Below are 20982 nucleotides of genomic sequence, written 5' to 3'. Positions count from 1 at the left end.
CGAGTAATCTGAGGAAAACACTAAAATATTGTGAGGCCATGACGGAACCTGCAGAGCAGCCTGCATTCAAAAGCTGCTTCTGTACAGTATGTTGGCCGTAATTCCCTTCCGTGTGAGTGAAATGCAATAATGTCTTTTATAGCATGCATAATTTATTGCCTTCATAAATGACATGCCTGTGACCAGGATAGTTGGGTTTTGGGTTAATTAAAAGCTGTCAATCATCTATTAAAAAAGAATAAATTTTTCGGTCACAGCCTTGTTGTTCTTAAAATGTTCTTTTCAACCACCCACGGTATTTCACCCAAAGCTACATATGTTAGCTGGGTTGTCAAAAAAAAAGCACCATGTATGAGTTTGGAATATTGAGCGTATCAGTTGTGAATATTGAACATATCAGTTTTAAATATCATACACTTCATCGTTGCGATCTAAAATCGCCATCCAGTACACATGCGTGGGTCGGGTCTAGGCTCGTAGTGTTTTCCCAAATCGGAATCCGAATGCACGCTGTCTATCTCCTCTTCCGATGAGCTGCTTAGCATAAACCAGGAATCAAAGTAGCAAGGTTCTTTATCAAACACGAATGAAACATTTTCATCCGTCGGGTTTTGGACGAATGTGGCGTTCGGCAGATTCTCGGTCGATCCTGTCTGCACTGGATATTCGTCCGTCTCCTCCATGTTTGCAGCAGTGCTGTAGAAATCAGGGCCTGGAGCCTCGTTCTCGATATCAGGGTGGATGTTGCCTGTGATTCCCTCATAGCCGTAGCCCTGAGCTAAGTTCTCATCCGTTTCCTGGTGTGAGGGATTTGTAAACAGCCATGAAAGTGGAATAGTAGAGAGTTCCTCAGCGGTCAGTGTTAAAGCCCAGTTTCTAGTTTCTTCTATAATACGCTGTAAAAGGGACAACATAAGAATTAGACTGTCGTCAGAGTTGAGTATCTTTTCAATCATGGAGCTGCTCAACAATACAAATGTATCATCTATAATGATCTATAATCTATAATCACTATCAATAGACAGTACCTACTTCTATATGCAGTATATTATATGAACAATCATTCTGAGGGATTTGAACTAACATACCAGAGCTTTAGGGATGTAGCTGATGCTAATTGGGTTTACATAGAAGTAGACCAGGATCAAACCAATTGCAGCAGGAATGCACATTAGTATCAGAACCCCCACCATTATCACATGCTCTTTTCCTTTTGCTGCATGAGAGAACATTGGAGAAGATTGAGAATACAGCAGAGAACATTGCAGCATTATAAATCAAATCCTATCTATTTATTTATAACGAGGCTGTAATACTGCCTTTTAAAGACTACACAGTTGACGCCCTTAGGATATACGCTATGAATCAAACATTTGGTTCAGTCCTGTTTATTTCCCAATAACTGCACATCCTTTTCCCAGAATTTCCACTTATACTGTACTCCAAAAAAATGCCAACATTCCTGGAAATTAAAAACGGAAAGCAAATTTGCTTCTCAACTCTTAGAATTGTTTTTATATAAGTAACTTCTTGTTTCTTACTACATTTAGATGAATTGTATTTAACAGATTGACTTACATTTATCTTATATCTACAAATGAACAGTTGAGGGTTAAGAGCTTAGCAGAGGTAGATTGGTAGTGGTGGGATTTTAACCTTTCAGACCAATATATTATATATTAACCACTCTGTCATTCTGTCCCTCTCTCACTTAAAGTTAAAGCCAAGTAAAAAAAAAGAAAAAACAACAACTGTTGCACTGGAGACTTCCTCCAAAATGTACAGTACCAAAGAAACACCCGCTTACAGAAAACATCACCCCAGTAACAGTCACATACATTTTTACTAAGAAATCTATTTTTGTTTTTGCTTTTCACCATTTCCTGTGTGAGAAGTTTACAAGTTCATTACAAAGTGTACACTACAAACCAAAAGCATTGAAAGCATTTTAAACAAAAGCATAAATTCTGACCAATCAGGATCGAGAAAGTTATAGCGCAATAATAATACACTGTATACTATAAACACTGTAGGTCTTTACTGTTTACATTTACACCTTTTGACCTTATCCAGAGCAACTTATCTCAGTAACGCAGCTGAGCAAGTGAGAGATAAGAGAATTGCTCAAGGGCCCAGGAGCGGTAGCTTGGTGGTGCTGGGATTTGAACCCATGACCTTCCAATCAGAAGTCCAACATCTTATCCAAGGAAGTCAAATTGTATGATGGTAACTGTGTACATCTGGAGGGAAGTGGTATCTCAATGGTTAAGGTTTCGGGTTACTGCTCAGAACCATCAAACCTTAGTGTTCCAAGGGGGGTTCATCATGGCTGAGCCTGCGCTCTAATCCTAGATATCTAACATAACTTGGATATACGAAGAAATAATTTTACTGTGCTGTAAAGTACATGTGACAAGTATAAAGAACCCTAACGTCGTCCAGTTTCAAAGTTCTACCTGAAGAAACTGGCTTGTATCAGCCAACATGGCAGAATTTATTATACTGCTCCATGCGTAACTGCAAAATCCTTACATGTCTGGTCTTCAAACCACTGAAAAAACATGCCGGGGAAATCGATTTACTTCAGTCATCAAGACAGGAGGGTCATACCTTTATTTTCATGATGCAGAAAAACGCATATCGTGGCGTTGTTATTGTATTTGGACCCCGCTGTGATGAAGGCAGAAGCATTGATGCAGTAGTTCCCAGAGGGCAGATCCACGAAGCGGGAAAATCTTGTAGTTACATTCTGGGCAATATGCTTCTAGGAATAAAAAATAAATAGAAAATCGTCTCATGAAATCATTTCTGACTTTTACAGTGAGTTTACAATGAAGCAATAGAATTCCATTTAATTATATTGATGTTAATTTTAGGAATTTAAACTCTAGCTACAGAAAGATATATACCAAAGTATGTACATAGGATGTCCTTAAAATGACCTCAGTATAATGTTTGTAATGTAAATCTAGAGATAGATTTAGACAAAGGAAATGGAGCCAAGCAAGTATCACACATGAAGACCTCTTTTTTATTTTTTGTAGTAAAGAAATAAATGAAACCGACAGTAATTAATTAGTGAGCAATGGAAAATGTGCTGTTAATAAAACAGAATTTCTTTCATCAGTGCAGTTTACCAAAGTGAACAATTTTATTTATCCAATAATTTTTTTTTTGGCCATTTAGTTACATTTATTGGCACATAAAATACAAAAGAAGATGCTGGAGGTTAATATCCTGAAGCTATTATGTTAAATAAGCATTGTTCTGACAGAAAGTGGAGCCACAACTTAGCATATTAATCAGAATTTAGTTTGTTAAATTGACAGTATCTACTAATAAAAATAATTTTATTACACCAACCCATTCAATGAATCAGGTTAGAAATTTGTGAAGTATATGCGGTTTTTATAACTAATGTGTGGTAGAATATCTGGATCATCATAAATGAATGATGTAGGCCTATTGTGTTTTACCTTTGCTGCGTTGTTAGAGATCTGAAAAAGATCAACGGAGAATCTCATCTGCACTTCTGTAAGGAACTGGACCGGATGGCTGAAGAAAATCGATATGGAATGTGGTTCGGCAAACACAGTCAGATTCGGAGCACTCAGAACAGCTGCAATAAAACCCCAGAATAACATTTAAAATATGGAAAACGTACAATTTTTCTCCCACTCCATGCTAATGAAAAGCATCCCGATGACAAAATGCTACCACCACCATGCTTCACTGTAATGAGCTGCGCTGGGATCCTTTCACTTTACCAAAATGTCAATACTCACTGTATTCATACGGCTGGATGCTACGTGGCAGTTGTGTCCAGGTCGAACGCTCCTCGTTCCATTCTGCCATGACTCGCACAAAATACTCAGTCTGAATTCTCTGGTTGAGAAATAAGTAGCATTGCGTCGAGGTGATATTTGTGCAATCGCTGGTTTGATACCATGGTGACACTGATCTACAGAAGTGGCAAGAATTTATTTACATCAATACAACCACAGTTTTTACTGTTATCCGTTGTTATTTATAATGGTATATTGGAATGCATTGCTTGTTCTGGTCCCTGATGCCTTAGCTAAAATCATCTTCTGATTTTTCTCCATCCTTTGATCATTTTTTGTAGGTATTAAACACTTCATACCAGAAAAACAATCCACATGACCCAGTCGTCTAGCTGTAATAACTTCTCAATGTCCTTATTTTTGCCCATTTTTCCTGCTTCGAACACGCTAACTTCAAAAAGTGATTGTTTACTTGCTTCAACACCTTGAGAGTACCTTTGTAATGAGATAATCAATGTTATTCACTTCACTATTCTTTCATGGATTTTGATGCAATAGCCGATCGATGTATATGGCCAAATTATTTGTTCAGTAATCCAGTGAAAATACAATTGAGTTAGCAAAAAATATGGATCAATTATCTCAAATAACATAACAACACCAACCTGCGATTTGATTTGCAGCAGTCAGGGCTTTTGTTATAGACAATTAATGGTCACTTTATAAACAATCGGCGTCAAGACTGTGGAATAAATTTGGACAATATAATCCTATTTTTATCATATATTTGTAGTTGGATAGGTTTTAGGTTTAGTGCATGAAAGTGCAAATTGAACAACCAACTTTAGACACATCAGCTGGATGAAAATGATTATTATTTATTTAATTTTCTGAACAAACTGTTCAAAACTTATGTAGATTTAGGATATGCGCAATGTACTAGATCATATAGCAGAATATAACAATTCATATGAACCAATGCATGATTAAAACAAAAGGACTTACAGACTGACAATGTCTATAAACTCAAGGAAATATCTGGTTTCTTTAGGATTCCCTGGTCCTGGAAGCCAGCGAGCCAAAGCCTTGAAGTCCAGCAACTCCACACTCAGATTGAGTGGAGGAGACAGAACACCTGTCATGGAACACACAAAACACAAAAAAACCTGTTATGCCGAAGCAATAGATAGCAGCAGGGTGTGAGTCATTTACAATCATAGCTAATTACATCGGCAATTATTAAACAACTCTCACACCATGAGAACACATTGTTCGATTATGGTTTTCATTGCATTTCTGTATCATGTCCTGTCTTGTTTTGCTGCCTATTTTATGTTGAACTCATCAACTGTAGTTCACTGATTGAACTTAAACATCAGGTTGAGTCAAAAGGCAAACATTCGAAGGGATTTTTGGCCAAAATATAATGGTAAACTCAAAGCCTTGTATATTTGCCTTGATAGAAAGAAACCCATAACAAATATGAAATGAAGAAGAGGGTAGGGCTACATCAAAACTATTGCCAGGTGACATGAGTAGCACTGATTTGGCTGTGTGCTGTTTCCCTGTGGAAGATATGGTACCAGGATGCACTATGGGAAGCACTATGGGAGCCAGTTTGATGTTCTGGGCAATGTTTTGCTGAGAAATATTATGTCCTGGCATTCGTGTGGATGTTACTTTGACGTGTCACGCATGCATAAACATTTTTGCTGACCAATCTCTTCGTTGTAATGTTATTCCCCCATAATGTTTGAAGCCACAATGCAGAAATTGTTCAAGGAGGGATTGGGGAACATAAGAAAAAATTCAAGGGGTTGACTTGGCTTCACTAGATCTCAATCAGATCTAGAATCTGCAGGATGTCCAGGACGTAAAAAAAGTTCTATCCATGCAGGCCCACCTTGCCACAGACAGGACTTTTGCCAGTGGTATGCCAGGCACCATAGCACACCTTTATAGGTCTTGAGGAGTCCATGTTTTGAAGGGTCCGAGCTGTTTTCTTAGCACAAGGGGACCTCACAAAATAAGGAGTTATCACTAAATTCGGTCATTTTCCTAGAGTTTTCTAGACAAAACATTTGTCAAACAAAGAGATTTGTCTAGAATATTACACAGATTTAGTCTGTGCACCTGAAGAAAAGCCTCTCAGCCAGAGATGAAATAGAAATGATAAAGATTTCTGCGTTGTGTAAAACAGCAAATAAAGAAACTGACGCTAAGTATGGAAAACCTAGTCAAATTCATGCAACATGTTAAACATTCTAAAGGAAGGAAATAGCTACGGTCAAAGATCTATATATAAACAGACACGAGATTGCGTGCCGCTTTTACAGCATGATAATAAACAAAGGATCGCAAGATGCAGGCCGATAAGAAACAAAGTTACTGTTTACACCTTAAAGCGGATTGTTTTTTCTAGAACAGTACGTCCCAAAGTGCATTATTACGTTTATACCAAACCGATTTGTAGGGTTTTTTTGTTGCAATTCGTAATTTCTTAATGTTTTGTGTTTGCACATTTTGTGTATTCATAGTAACGTTTAAAAATCGTGGAATCGCCACGAATTCCAGTCGTGCGAATATGTACGGATTTTGCATTCGACCAATAGTAGTTTTTACATGGAAAACCATTTTGCCTGGACCACACCAATCTCCCAACCCTTTTTAGCAATTCGTAATTCGCAAGTAACTCGTAATTCGTAGGACATGGTACGTGCACATTTTTTTGTATTCATAGTAAAATTTAATATCGTGGAATTTCCTTGAATTTTTTACGAATATTCCGAATTTTGCATTTGACCGATAGTAAAGAATTTTTTTAAAAGATACCAATTTTGCATAAACTTTCTGTAACCTCTCCTAACCACTGCCTCTCATTTCCACAAGTGAGTTTCGAGTAAACAGGTTTTCTTTCGAATGATGGGTCACAGAAACATGTCGGCAATAATCTGAACTTTTATCTGTTTTACAGATGCAGTAGAAAAAAAAAAGCCTGGATGCCAGGACATTCTTCAAACAAGATGCACTTGTCGAGTTGACGAGTATGTGATTTTTGCTTTTCACGCACACCCTCGATGCCAAAACAGAGACGCATGTTTTGGACACAAAGCATGTTTTCACTCAACACTTTTTCAAGATTTCTTTCTGACAATGCTTGGTTCTGTCCCCTTGAGGATGTCAGAGTGTTGAAAAAATGATTTGTTTAAAACCAAGACAATCAAGATTCACTTGCAAATAATTGCTCAGCACATTCACTCGACTCGTCTTGAAATAGTGCATCGGAGAGGATGTGCCGAATAATACTACGAGGAAGTAGGTACAACATGGCAAATGTAGTCAAATAAGCCTAGCCTGGCCTGCTCTGTGCACTGCTCTGTGCAGCATGCTGGGTTTGATTATGTTATTGGTGGTGCAGCAATTTTTGTCAAGAGTTTGTGCACCATGAATGTCGTAATTACTGTTTACAATTGTTTCACAGCTTTGATTTCCTCCAGGAATATCAGCTTAATAGGATTTACCCTGCCCTTTATGGCATTCTATTGTAGGCCATATAATAGACTTGCATGTTTTTCATTGGATCATGTTTTTTTTTTTATTTATTTATTTATTTTTTTAATTCTTTTGTATAACCAGGTCCTGCTTTATGCATTAGACAAAAAGAGCTGATTTACAAATAAAACGTCCAAATGAGTCAGATGGTTTCAGGTCGTTCGAGAAAGTACAACTGATTGCATTACCTTTAGACGATGCCAGATAATTCAGGAGCAGGGCCAAAACAGTGGCTGGCGCGCACGCCATCGTGTCGAGCTTCCATTGAGCCTCCAAAGACGATTTCTGCTCTGCAACGACACACACCGCGTACGGTACATCATTGCATTTGAAGACAAGCGTAAAATCTTGCTTTAAAATGTGCAGCTTGGTGTATAAGGTTGTTGAACGGCCCTGAAGCACATTGTACGAGGAGCGTGCTCAGACTGGTACGCTCTAATCTACAAGTAAGAACAAGCTTTACAGTTCGGGTGCTACCATTAATTCTCAAAGACACCTAGACATATGCGAACAAGGAATGAGAATCGTGAAAGATGACACTCACCCAAAAAAAATATATTATTCATAAAAAAATGAGGCCAAAACTTTAAAGGTTCATCGTGAAGAAGAACGAGCGCTCGCTCTTTCGCCCGTCAGGAAGAGATTCACCTGCAGGAGATCAAGCGTGCCCCTGTTTTAGCGCAGGGAGTGCACGATTTCTAGTTTAGGCAACACACTTAGGAGAAATTATCTCCGTCCGAGGATGTCATCGTAATAAAAATCTGTCAGCGGCGCACAGTGGCATGGCAATACATCCGGCACTTTTTTCATCTTCAGCCTTACACAATAGCTTAGTCATAAAAATAAAAAAAACCACACACACACATACACGCACACATACACACCAGCAATAAACACGTTCACTTTGTGGTATTTTTGCTCCGACGTCAAAACAGGACCTTCCTGTCGGGGCAGGTGCGATCTCACCTGTCTGCATTGTGCACGGACTGTACAACACGTGTAAAACCTGTTCACAAGAAAGGCAGCACAACAGGTAGTTTAAAGGTCCTGAGGCAGGGAAGTGCGATGGATCGGTCACGTCAGAGAAAACAGAAAAGACGAAAAAAAGAGAACCATGTGAATGAAAATGTTCACGCCTGCTACGTCTTTAATAAGAAATACTTTATTTTTAGTTCATTTAGAAATCGAAATTTCAGATTATTTATAATACAGAATACAAAGGACAGGATGGTTTTGAACAACTGTTCCAAATCAATAAATAAATATAATCCATAAATATATTCTTACATTTCTAAGCTTTACAGGGACGGATGGTTACTACGGTGTAACGTAATGAGCAGTTCTTAGTGGTAAAAGTAATCAAATTACAAGTTGATTCCAAAAATATTGGTGCCCTCATTACAAATCAACACCATTCTATGAACTATAGTTTGGGTTCAAACAGGTCCTGCATATTTTCTGCAACATTTCTTACGCAATAAACCCTGTCCCTGCTCAGTTCAAATCAGAGATTGAGAGGAAAAGTTTTCTGGCTGCTATGACTTCGTCTTGTGATTTTCTTCAAAGTTGAACCTCTTGTCAGAGGTAACTAGACTTAGGGCTGATCCTGGTACTAGTCTATAATCCAGGTGAACATTATGCGATTTTTATTTTCTGAGACAGATTTCGAAAATCCTAAAAGATTCCTATAATCCTACGCTAAAATCTGAAGTCTTTGATGGCTGGTTTGACATGTTCACCGATGGACGTCGCAATCATTATGTTCCTCCGATGAAATTCTGGCAGTTTCCGAAGATTTCAGGCTGTTTTCTGCAGTGTGAAGTCTCCTACGACAAGCATCAAACTAAGAACGAATCGGAGCTCTGAACCGATCGCGCAATTAGCGTGAAAACTTTAAATTAGTTTAGGGGAAATGTGGAAACGAGTCAGGCGGTACAGCAATAAACGAAATGAATGGAGTTATGAAGGGAAAAGCAGTGTTTGTATGAGGTTTTTATTATTAAAGCTTGTCATGAACAAAATTAATGCGACAGATTGTTTTCGTTTGCTGCTAGATATTGTTAGCAAGAGAACGCGTGTCTGAAAGTGTCACGGATTGATGATGTAAAACTTTTCTTGTGCGCACCAGTTTTTGACTGTTGACGTTATGACAACTAAAATGCTCAAGTGTGACATGGGGATCATGTTCGCACAGTCTGAGAAGCAACAATCGCAAAGGACTTGAACTCGAAATTAGATTGTGCTCAAGGCCTGGGCTTATCATGATGCATAATTATTACCACAGGACATTTTGTGGGTTGATTTATTTTTGAAATTCCTTTGAAGCGTTACTTTTTTATGTAAATGGCATGGAAATTTACTAGAGACAATGCTCTGTGTTTTTTAGGGGGTTTATTTTCGGCCTTGATAAGACTAGAGAAAAAAATAGGAAGTCAGAAAGAGCTGGGCAGCATGCAGTTGACGAGTTTACATAAGTGTGTATACAATCTGCATAGAGAAAAAACTAATTTTGAAAGGTCAGACACACACACACACACACACACACACACATACACACACACAAACACACACACAAAAAGGGTGGGGTCAGGATTCTCTCAAACGGTGCCAATACTTCTGGAATCAACTCTATATAATAAATGTATAACTACCGGCAGTCTTTTACAATGCAGTACTCTTAATAGATTAAAGATATTTTATTCTTATCATCGCTTGATTACATGGAGTTTTTAGTAGAATTCAAATGATGCATAATTTCAAGACAAAACTAAATAATCTGGGAATGTGCCGATAATTGGTTGTACGATGTATCATGATATATGAATATGAACATTTCAAAATATTGTCACTAGCCTGTGCTGCATGGTGTCTGCATGTGGCTCTGTCTGGACGTCCAATGGATCATTGTGATTTACAACCTGCTGCACTATGAACATTGGCACATACCCAGTTGCGTACACAATGATTCGAAAGGTAATCCTGCATGTTTTAAACTGCATATGTCTTCTTCATGTTTTAAAAAAGATGATGATTCGGTGTCTTATCCGGTCATTAGATGTTTAAAACGAGGTCTTTATGAGGTGTTAGTGACAGATGTGTCGTGAATTTGAGAAAGGACAGCACCAATGTGGTGCGCTTCTCATTTCGGACAGAGCTGCTTGTTATTATCGATATGAACCTTTTTTGTCGGTTGCAACGTAATGTCCAGGTTAGTTTTAGCCACGTGAGGAACCAGTCCTTCTTTGGACAGCCCTGAGGATAATTTCCGCAACTTTCCGCTCAGACCTGAGATCTAGCCGACGTTCACTCCGAGGCCAAGCTGCAGCTTGTCTGCTCGATGGTTCACAAAGGCCCCCATGATCAATGTAGCTGGAAGAGGGCACAAGCGCTTCTCCAGGACACCTCCGACGATACACCGGCTGTCCAGCATCCCTAAAAAAATTATTCTCCTTAAACATCTTTACCAGAATATTCTGTACAGTCAAATATTAGTAAAAGGCAAAAAAAATGTGATTCTTACCTCTGAATACCATGTTGGTTTCTGGTAGATCCATTTGGTAGCCAAAACAAAACTTGGTCTCCTGGGTTCTCATGCTGGCCTCAAACTCCACCCCAACCTGAATCTGCACGGTATACACAGGTTTTAGAGCAACAAAAAAGTTTTTTTTTTCCAGGGAAGGCCTTGCATACTTGAGCAAGACAATGCAGAATGCATACTGCATCTATTATAATAGCATGACTTTGTAGTAGACGAGTCCAGGTGCTGAACTGGCCTCCCTGCAGTCTAGATCTTTCATCATTTGAAAACATCAGGTGCATGATGAAACGAACACAACAAAGGACACCCAAAACTGTTCAGCAGCTAGAATCCTCTATCAGACACATATGGGACAACATTCCTCCCCCCAAAACTTCAGCAACTGATCTCCTTGTTCCCAGATGTATTTGGACAGAAGATGTGATGCTACACACTGGTAAACATGGCCCTGTCCCAACTTTATTATAACCTGTTGCAAACCTGAATGTGGGACTACACCTGTACTGTAATGCTAGGACTGTATTCTATGGACGAAATGCTCCTTCGCACTTACATTTATTTAAGACATGCCTTGGAACACGCTATATGGACAAAGCTTTTTGGACATCTGACCGTCTGGGTTATACATCCCACTCCAGATTGCTCTTATAATAAGTTCCAGTCTTCTGAGAAGGTTTTATGGTACACTTTGGACCTTAGTTTTTTTGAGGATTAGTGATCATTTAGCTACAGGTTCTGATGTTAGGTTAATGAGGTCTGGGATTCAGTTGGTGTTCATCCCAAAGGTGATCAGTGACTGTAAGTTCAGGACACTCAAGTTCTTCCAGTCAATGTCCTTTGCAATCCATGTCTTCATAGAGTTTGCTATGTGCACAGGGGTACTGTCATGCTAAAACAGGTTTGAGTCTCTCTTGAAGCAGTAGCAGCTTAGTGGTTCTGGGATTTGAACTCACAACCTTTTAGTGCAAAGTCCAATGCTTTAACCACCGAGCTATCTTCTTCTTCTTCTTTCGGCTGCTCCCATTAGGGGTCGCCACAGCGGATCATCCGTCTCCATACCACCCTGTCCTCTATCACCCCTCCCTAAATATATAAAGTATATTTCGGACACCATCATAACTTGACTTCATCTCTTTGCCCATTTGCCCATAAAAGAAGACCAGAATACTCCTCCATACTGAACCTTCTGACCCGCCGAGATATCCTCAATGGAAATCCCAGAAGGCTGTTTACATTAGAGACCAATGTACCTGCTTGTTGGCTCTCTGGTAATAGCTGGCATGGGCACCTCCTTTCCCGGCATTTAATGTGGCGACCCAGTTAGGACCTGGAATAGAAAAAGGAAGAAAACCAACCAATGCCGCATTATTTCCTTGGAGACATTTTACTCTAACAGAGATACAGAGCATCTAGAATGTATTTACACTTTTTTCACATTTTGTTTCTAAGATTTCTATGTACATTACTGCATTCATCTTTTCCTCATTCCTCACTAGTCTCCCATTTGCTGCCACTGAAAAACATCCCTACAGTATGAATGGTATTGGTGCCTGTTTTCCTCCAGACATGACACTTGGTATACAGGCCAAAATGTTTAATCTTTGTTTAGCATGGTCTGAGAGTCCTTCAGGTACCGTTTGCCAAACTCCAGGCTGGCCGTCACCTTCAATGCTGGATACATTTTTCTGTTCTCTTCCCCAGATCTGTGCCTCGATACAATCCTGTCTCTGCGGTCTACAGATGATCTGTGATCTGTGATGATCAGTGTTCTGACATGCACTGTTAATCTATAGACCAAATTATGTCCAATCAACTAAATTTACCACAGGTGGACTCCAATCAAGTTGTAAAAACATCTCAAGGATGATCAGGGGAAACAGGATGCACCTGAGCTCAATTTTAAGTGTCACGTTGTCATTATGTGGTATTGTTTGTAGAACTTTGAGGAAAATAATGAATTTTAATTCGTTTTGGAATACGGCTGTAACATATGTGGAAAATGTGAAGCGCTGCGATGTGATGCACTGTACGTCAACCTTATGCACAAAAGATGTCCAATGCTAGGGTGACAGACAGAAGCTGTCCAAAGTCCAAAGAAAAGTAGCTTTATTTCCTTGCAAAACAATGATTAATACAATTTATGACCTGGATTTTTTGACTTGAACTTTTGATCAGATCACTAAAAAACTTTCTTTTGGCTTCTCCCATCAGAGGTCGCCACAGCGGATCATCCGCATGTTTGATTTGGCACATGTTTTTATCCCGGATGCCCTTCCTAACGCAACCCTCCCCATTTATCCGGGCTTGGGACCGGCACTAAGGCTTGTGCAACCCTAATGGCTGGGGTTGGTTCTCTGACCGGGGATCGAACCCGAGCTGCAGCGGTGAGAGCGCCCGCATCCTAACCACTAGACCACCAGGGGACCTGATAAGATCACTAAAAGAATCGCAATATACCGGAGTATTGTCCAGCGAGGGTGAGGATGCCGCCTTCTTCGGCTCGTCCTCGGTGGTAAACCAACTCTCCGCCCAGAACCAGCTGTGGAGAGACACTCTGGAGGAAGTGTGCCACCGTGATAACTGTCCAAGAAATTTTTGAAAAAGAAAACCAACAACATAATAATGATAAAGTATTTATATTTCAGTTTGCTTGACACTAGACACTGTTACCATAACAACGCAACGTACTATCAGATGTACTGTAAAGGGTGTCAGTTATGTAGAGGTTTCAGTATTATTAAAGGAATAAAACGAAACAATGCAATCAACAAGGGATGAAGAACACGTTTTGTTCCTCTTATACGCCCCCTATTCAACATCGGTTCCTTTTTCCATTCAGGAACTTGTTTTTGTTATCCATTTACGGACCATTTGCATGGCCAGACTGGTCTTTCCTTCGAAAGAAAATAAAAATGCACCAGATTCTCTGAAGATGTCTGGGTTGGCAATGGTGACAGCAGCTGTGAAGTCGCTGCCTCTGTACTCAGCCTCGAACTGCCACGTGACAAACTGCGACTGCACGGTCTGGAAAACACAGCAAGCGGGTTAAACCGAAGAGGAGTCTACAGATCAAACGTCGCATTTCATAACGAATTGGATCACGCCAACCTGAAATACGGCTTTGGCTCGTATGCGTTCGCTGAGGTGGAATAAAGAGTGCGCGTTCAGGCTGCCGGAGGAGTCCATTTCTCCGATGAGCATGGGCGAGCCCTGTGAGCAGAGATGACACTTTATTAATATTTTCTCAAATGAAGTAGAAAAAAAGAAAGTTACTTGAGAAAGCTTACGGTTTGTTTGCTGTCGGCATCTGATTGAAGGTGCTGCACGTGGAAGCGGTACGTCGACGGAGCCACAGCACTGATATGGAACGTATGGCTGACCTATATTTGTATTATTTTTTTTTTAATAAAGGTCAAGTCAAAAATCTTGCAAAGTCCACATTTAAAAATTACGAATCCGTATTTATAAGAACGTATTTTACGTAACTCGTGCGATGACGATCATCGTGTGGATTCAAATAAACAGCTTGTGAGAACGAACCTTGAAAATGCTGCTTAGGGTTTTCTTTACTGCCATTTTCACTCCTTCGACCTGCTGTGGAAACACATCTAAACAAACACAATAAAACAGTGTATTTGCGGTGATGAAGCCGAATATCAGCCACTGAAGTGTTTCAGAGCGTTTTAGAGTGCATGAAGTGTTTATTTTAGCGAACTTGGTTCTTTGGCGACTTTTAGTTCATTTTGTTCCTTTAATCACCTTCATAGCGTATATGGGAGTTATGCAACAAAAGAACGAACGACTCGGACTAGAAGAGTCGAGAGATAACCTACTTCTTGTCTTGTTTCTTGTATCTTGTTTCTTGTATATAGCCTACGGAGATTTTGGGGACATTCTGAAAAGCTTAACGTGGCTTAATGCGATAAGACAGCGAGATTTAATAAACACAATAATAATAAAGCATGAATGAATACGTCTTCATTTGGTTTCTCCCATTAGGGGGCGCCACAGTGGATCATCCATCTCCATACCCCTCTGTCCTCTACATCTGCCTCTTTCACACCAACTACCTGCATGTCTTCCTTCACCACATCCATAAACCTTCTTCTTGGTCTTCCTATTTTCCTCCTTCCTGGTGGCTCCATCCTCAGCATTCTCCTACTGATATACTTTATGTCCCTCCCCTGCACATGTCCAAAACATGTCAATCTCACCTCCCTTCCCTTGTCTTCAAAACATCCTACATGTACTGTCCCTCTAATAAACTCATTTCTAAACCTGTCCATCGTCGTCACTCCCAACAAAACCTCAACATCTTCAGCTCTGCTACCTCCAGCTCCACCTCCTGTCTTTTACTCAATGCCACTTCTAAGCTAAGAAATATGTTATCTATATCTGATGCAGAGAAGCTCGTCCATGCGTTTATGACCTCTAGAATAGACTACTGTAATGCATTACTAGGTGGATGTCCTGCATCATTAATAAACAAGCTTCAGTTAGTTCAGAATGCCGCAGCAAGAGTTCTTACTAGGTCAAGAAAATACGATCATATAACCCCAATCTTATCGTCCCTACATTGGCTTCCTATTAAGTTTCGAATAGACTACAAACTACTGCTACTCACTTATAAAGCACTAAATGGTTTGGCTCCCATGTATATATCCAGTCTCTTAACACGCTACAATCCGTCACGCTCCCTGAGATCTCAAAACTCTGGGCTTCTAGTAGTTCCTAGAATAGCAAAGTCCACTAAAGGCGGTAGAGCATTTTCACATTTAGCTCCTAAACTCTGGAATAGTCTTCCTGACAGTGTTCGGGGTTCAGATACACTCTCCCAGTTTAAGTGCAGATTAAAAACATATCTTTTTAGCAAAGCCTACACATAACACACATCACACACATCACATCACAACCTTGTGCTCCAGAACATCTGATCACATGCACATTATCAACTTGTGCTGTTAATATCATGAACAGCAGCTACGCTAATTCCTCTCCACTGCTTCTCTTTCTCTCCCCATCCCGAGGCTTCCTGAGGTTTGGCCAGCTCCAGTCACGTCCCACCTCGTGAAGATTATGGACCTATGGATGATCATGGAGAAGTAGATGCCGAGTGTTTAAAGGCCCTGGCATGGAGAAGCTGATGCTGGATCTATGATGATCACAAATTGTTCTGTATTGTTGAAAGATTTATGACCAAACTTTTGATGTCACCCATATGAGGATGGGTTCCCCTTTGAGTCTGGTTCCTCTCAAGGTTTCTTCCTCATATCATCTAAGGGAGTTTTTCCTTGCCACTGTCGCCACGGCTGCTCATCAGGGACAAACGCACACCATTCACCTTCACTGTTGTTTTCTGTAAAGCTGCTTTGAGACAATGTCTGTTGTGAAAAGCGCTATACAAATAAACTTGACTTGACTTGACTTGACTGTCTTTAAACCATACAATATCGCAGGTCTCACCACAGTCCTTTAAACTTTCCCTTTCACTCTCACAGATAAGCTTCTTGACAATAATAAATTATACCATGCCTTTTAAAAATGCTGGCACATTATTACCACATTAAGTTGCATTAAATGTTTTTCACGTTAAGCATTGAGAATGTCCCAGATATTGGGATGCTTTAAGACGACTGGTTCTTTCGAGTCCCATTAAAGACTCGTTTAAAATGAACGAATCGTTCGAACTAGTTTAAACCAAAAACCTGCCTTTAGTCTCCCATAAGTGACTTTCATGTAAACGGGTTGTCTTTCCTTTTTCTTATTTCTGTAATGCTGCATGTTCAGTAAGCAGGTAATTAATTGTCCAATCAGAACAGAATTTTTTCAACAGCTGTGGTATTACATGGACGATGATATACGTATAACACGGATATATGGATAACATGCACTAACAGTCTCACAAAGCTGTTTGAACCTTTGCAGCTGCGATGAAGGCCGTCAAAGCTGCCCGGGTTTGGAAGTCGTCCGTCCCTCTTGTCCCAACGTGACAGGGGTCTGTCCTGGGGGAAAGGGGAATTCTGACGCCCAGGGCGAGAGGACAAGGCCAATACACTGCCCATGAGGAGACGTTCACGTCCAGCTTGATCTGGCCGAGTTATCTGTAAAAACTAACAAGAAGGATTTGCAGAATGCAAAGAGTGTTTATAAGAGATCCATTACACATTACGTTATTATTCGTCCCCTGAGTTTAACTAGCAACATCGAAAGCGTCTGAGCCTGAACACCAAATGCAAATGGACAAATTCAACGAATCCTTGGCACCCATATACCTGCTTTTGAGCACCTTCAACACAGTAGACAGCTTCAGAGATCATTTGAGACTCTTTCTCGGCTCCAACCAAGTTCGGCTCCAACCTGTCCATTGGGTATGATTTTTGTATAATTATAATTTGGATTTGTACAATACTTTGAATATCCTAGATAATCTTCCATATATCTGGCCTTCAGGGGTGTCCTACCTGAATCAATCCATCCCATAATACCATCAATATGACATCATGGCTATAGAAACCATGAACATAAGGGAGTAATGCAGTATAACAGAGCACTTTACCACAGACAGGAATGTCATACAGCGAAATAACTCATGCTACTAAAGCAAGAAACCCAATGAATTCAGTTCAACAAGTCTCCTTTCACTGCAGCCACAGCTGCTCTGCTTTCATACGTCATCTCTTGTTAAAGCCATACAATTCCATACAAATATATTTGAGCTTGTGCAGTTTGCTACAGATGCTGTTTGCGATCTCTAGCGCTCTCTCTGAACAACCATTTAAAGGACGTGAAAATGTCGAAGTTTTCGGATGCCTGCTAGATGGTAAACAACTCGAAATCTGATTGGTTAAAGCAACAAGCAATATGTATTGCACTGCAGGACCCAGGGGTGTAAAGTACGAGGCCAAAAGCCAAATTTTTACCCTGTCAATACGTGATGTGGCTGCTGAAATCTGACTGGAAAGAAACTCCAGGAAGCAGAGCAACTGAGAGAAAAACTATAAAATAAAGAGAATGGACTATTGGGAATAATTTAATTATGGTGGCCATGCAATAACTAAGAAGCCATGCATTTAGCATAAGAGCATGTTCTAGATGCAATCTATCTATCTATCTATCTATCTATCTATCTATCTATCTATCTATCTATCTATCTATCTATCTATCTATCTATCTATCTATCTATCTATCTATCTATCTATCTATCTTGCATAACATTACATTACATTTGCATTGATTTGCTCTACTTACTGTATTTTGGCATGAAACCTCCTGACCACCACCTCTGAACAGAATCACATTCTAACAATATATTACATTTATTACTTTTATTATATTCGATTAAAACTATGTAGCTTGTTTTTATGTAAATAAATATCTATATGACTTCAGTTTGAAAGGATGCTGAAAGATGCAGGATGCAGAGCTCTGAAATATAACGAAGAACCAGGCTGCCTCCCAAATAGGCCACATTTTATATAAACAGTGCACTAGGTAGGGGGGATAAACCTTCGTTTGTACTTAACGTAGTGCACTAGAATCTAACGACCGGGTGGTTTAGGATTAAACCCAGATGAAAGGTCCCGTCGATTGACGTCGGGTGTCACGAAAAAAATATTCCCGGCTGGGCAATCAAGGCGAAAACATGATTCCGGTTTTACGTATGCAAATAAATGAGTAAATACTTAAAAACATATATTTTGAATCGTATATATTTTATGGCGGTTGTGTGTCACGGTGGATTGTTTCAATGTTTACTATTTGGTTTTATGTTTTATGATGCAGTCATTCCCGAAAGATTAGGAGCTAGCTAGGCAAGGCGTAATAGAGCACTTCCGGTTTCCTTTTCTCTCGTTATCAACATGGCGGATGAAGCCACTAGGAAAATAGTTTCCCAAATACCGATTTTAAAAACCAATTCTGGGCCGAGAGACAAGGAGCTGTGGGTGCAAAGACTGCGAGAGGAGTATATGTCTCTAATTAAAGTAAGACATGTCTTTATTTAAATAAGGGGGCAAAAGGATCCTGCTTGTCACCCATACGTGTCGTTCCCGCACGGGTTGCGTCCTAATCTGCTCTTCATAGCATTTAAAGTTCCCTACGAAGTGTGTAGAAAGAGTTCAGTGTAGTGCTCATATGTAGTGATCAGCGATGGATTTGGTTGGCAGCCCTGTAAACAGACGTTTAGCTCTTAATAACGGGTAACTTAAGACTGGATCCTGAATTCTTGTGTGTTTTACTTTTCTTGTAGTATGTGGAAAACAACAAGCAAGCAGATAACGACTGGTTTCGCCTCGAATCCAACAAAGAGGGTACGAGGTAAGGCATAAATCTGGTGACGTCATAAATCTGGTGACATCATAATCATTAAGGACTCGTTCATTAACGATTTGTTCATTTTGAACGATTCGTCTCAAAGAGTGAGATTTGTTGGACTTTTGATCGGAAGGTCATAGGTTCAAATCCCACCACCTCCATACTCCCATTGCTGGGCCCTTTAGGAAGGCCCTTTACCCACAATTAATCAGATGTGTAACTGAAATAACTAAGTTGCTTTGGATAAGGGTGTCTGCCAAATACCGTAAATGTAAATGGTCTACAGCAGTGGTGTTAGGAGTCATATGGGACTATTGTTCGGATTTGGGACAGCGGTCCGATTTGTGTGCAGATAAAAGCAGCTCTCCTTTACAGGTGGTTTGGAAAATGCTGGTACATCCACGAGCTTCTGAAATACGAATTCGACATGGAGTTTGACGTGAGTACATTATTCAGCACGTATAGATCCTCGTCTTTGTTTGGTCTTTGATGGTTTCTGACATTAGCATCCGTTTTAAGATTCCAGTCACGTATCCCGCCACAGTGCCCGAGGTGGCGATCCCGGAGCTAGACGGCAAGACGGCGAAGATGTACAGGTCAGTATCGTTCAGTATATATAATTGGATGTCTTTAAGCTGCTTCTTTGGTTGTTTCCTACCTGAAGGTTACATTTTTCAGAAAATGTACCTAATTTCTCTTTTTTAAAGGGGCGGTAAGATCTGCCTGACGGATCACTTCAAACCGCTTTGGGCGAGGAACGTGCCTAAATTCGGATTGGCTCATTTAATGGCGTTGGGAGTAAGTATCGCTGCTTCATTCGAGCGATTCGATTGGTTGTCAGGTTGTCAAACAATATCACCTTTCGTTTGCTTTTCCCAGCTCGGACCCTGGCTCGCTGTCGAGATCCCGGACCTCATTGCCAAGGGGATAATACAGCACAAGGAGCAGCAGGGCAGCTGAACTTTTAGAAACGATGAAGAAAATGAACTGACTTGAGTTAACAACCCGGTTTGGCAAAATGCCAGACACAGAAACTATTCACCCCAATTATGGACCAGTTTATGGACTTCTTGTAAATGTATAATGTCGAAGGTTTCCTTTGTGTTTTGACTTTCTGACACCGGATTAAACCGAGACAGTGGCATAATAATGGCATTGTGTCGCTCGTTCTGAATTTTCCTCTATTCCTAAGTAATCTTGTACAACCTCAAAGTTGTGGGTCAGCCATATCCATCACTATATAGTTGAAAATGTAGCTAAATGTAAAAAACAAAAATTATTTTAGTTTCTTGACCATGGATGACAGGAGAGAAACCTGCAACGTCTGTAATCTTGGTATAATGTGTCTTTTTTTTTTTTTTTTTTTTCTGAGACTTTTCTGTTCACCATGACTGTAAAGAGTGTTTATTTGACCTACTCTAGCCTTCCTGGCAGTTAATACAGTTTGTCCATTTCTCCTCACACACTCATCCGAGTTCTCTGGGTTCATTCGCCACCTTTCTTTGTAAAATGTATAAAATTCTAAGGTGATTTCTTTCTAAGGTGCTCCAACCAGAGTATGTGGCACTAACAACCATACCAAAGACTTCCCAATCTCCACTCTTTAGGGAAGATGTTCCACTAGATTCTGGAGTGTCAAAGTGCAAATTTGTGTAGGTTCATTCAGCCACAAGATTGTTAGTAAAGTCAGGTACTAATGTAGGTAAGGTGGGGAGGCCAAAGGGTGCAGTCAGCGCTTAAGTTCTTCATGTTCATAGAGGTGGAGCTTCAAACAGGAGATCTTCCACACACTTT

General features: G+C 40.0%; 3 protein-coding genes and 1 long non-coding RNA gene across 8 annotated transcripts; 2 read left to right on the top strand and 2 right to left on the bottom strand.

The window, feature by feature from the left end:
* Nucleotides 1-134: 134 nt before the first annotated feature.
* Nucleotides 135-8288, bottom strand: crfb12 (cytokine receptor family member B12). Of its 4 annotated transcripts, none has more exons than XM_083530753.1 (8): nt 7882-8288; nt 7526-7627; nt 4791-4920; nt 3786-3961; nt 3477-3619; nt 2611-2761; nt 1089-1216; nt 135-896 (listed from the first exon to the last, which is right to left on the bottom strand). In XM_083530753.1, exons 1-8 carry the CDS (start codon nt 7901-7903, stop codon nt 432-434), a joined length of 1317 nt encoding a protein of 438 aa, XP_083386879.1. In that variant the 5' UTR covers nt 7904-8288; the 3' UTR covers nt 135-431. The 4 variants fall into 4 exon arrangements, with proteins under 4 accessions (XP_083386879.1, XP_083386882.1, XP_083386881.1 ...); XM_083530756.1 differs by having other exon boundaries at nt 2611-2764; nt 7526-7622; nt 7876-8284; XM_083530755.1 differs by having other exon boundaries at nt 2611-2764; nt 7882-8284.
* A 195-nt stretch (nt 8289-8483) lies between these two features.
* On the bottom strand, nt 8484-18341 carry LOC310720291 (mitochondrial import receptor subunit TOM40B). 2 transcript variants are annotated; one of them, XM_083530766.1, is made up of 10 exons: nt 18124-18341; nt 16793-16985; nt 14416-14483; nt 14163-14255; nt 13984-14085; nt 13794-13899; nt 13333-13455; nt 12126-12202; nt 10858-10960; nt 8484-10769 (listed from the first exon to the last, which is right to left on the bottom strand). In XM_083530766.1, the coding sequence occupies exons 2-10, from the start codon at nt 16935-16937 to the stop codon at nt 10630-10632; spliced, it is 957 nt and encodes a 318-aa protein (XP_083386892.1). In that variant the 5' UTR covers nt 16938-16985; nt 18124-18341; the 3' UTR covers nt 8484-10629. The 2 variants fall into 2 exon arrangements, with proteins under 2 accessions (XP_083386892.1, XP_083386893.1); XM_083530767.1 differs by lacking the exon at nt 18124-18341 and having other exon boundaries at nt 16771-16848.
* A 147-nt stretch (nt 18342-18488) lies between these two features.
* Nucleotides 18489-20338, top strand: ufc1 (ubiquitin-fold modifier conjugating enzyme 1). Its single transcript, XM_083530645.1, has 6 exons — nt 18489-18857; nt 19124-19191; nt 19564-19627; nt 19708-19784; nt 19896-19986; nt 20068-20338. The coding sequence occupies exons 1-6, from the start codon at nt 18735-18737 to the stop codon at nt 20146-20148; spliced, it is 504 nt and encodes a 167-aa protein (XP_083386771.1). The 5' UTR covers nt 18489-18734; the 3' UTR covers nt 20149-20338.
* A 47-nt stretch (nt 20339-20385) lies between these two features.
* Nucleotides 20386-20713, top strand: LOC310720225. Its single transcript, XR_014531686.1, has 2 exons — nt 20386-20510; nt 20561-20713. It is a non-coding gene; the product is annotated as an uncharacterized lncRNA (long non-coding RNA).
* Nucleotides 20714-20982: the final 269 nt, after the last annotated feature.

Source organism: Silurus aristotelis (genome assembly GCF_946808225.1).
Source record: "Silurus aristotelis genome assembly, chromosome: 26".
In the NCBI taxonomy this organism is placed as follows: Eukaryota; Metazoa; Chordata; class Actinopteri; order Siluriformes; family Siluridae; genus Silurus; species Silurus aristotelis.
This window is presented reverse-complemented; position numbering and strand designations above follow the sequence as displayed.

Bases quoted from the DNA above. Each gene is read 5' to 3' on its own strand.
- crfb12 (XM_083530755.1), bottom strand. From the start codon at position 7,903: ATGAATAATATATTTTTTTTGG. The intron at 7,628-7,881 runs GTGAGTGTCATC...GTGTCGTTGCAG, and splicing joins GAATAATATATTTTTTTTGG to AGCAGAAATCGTCTTTGGAG. The intron at 3,962-4,790 runs GTAAGTCCTTTT...CCACTTCTGTAG, and splicing joins TTTATAGACATTGTCAGTCT to ATCAGTGTCACCATGGTATC.
- ufc1 (XM_083530645.1), top strand. From the start codon at position 18,735: ATGGCGGATGAAGCCACTAGGAAAATAGTTTCCCAAATACCGATTTTA. The intron at 19,192-19,563 runs GTAAGGCATAAA...TCTCCTTTACAG, and splicing joins TCCAACAAAGAGGGTACGAG to GTGGTTTGGAAAATGCTGGT. The intron at 19,628-19,707 runs GTGAGTACATTA...ATCCGTTTTAAG, and splicing joins AATTCGACATGGAGTTTGAC to ATTCCAGTCACGTATCCCGC.
- LOC310720291 (XM_083530766.1), bottom strand. From the start codon at position 16,937: ATGGGCAGTGTATTGGCCTTGTCCTCTCGCCCTGGGCGTCAGAATTCC. The intron at 14,256-14,415 runs GTTCGTTCTCAC...ATACAAATATAG, and splicing joins CCCTAAGCAGCATTTTCAAG to GTCAGCCATACGTTCCATAT. The intron at 10,961-12,125 runs GTACATTGGTCT...TATACCGTGCAG, and splicing joins ACCAGAGAGCCAACAAGCAG to ATTCAGGTTGGGGTGGAGTT.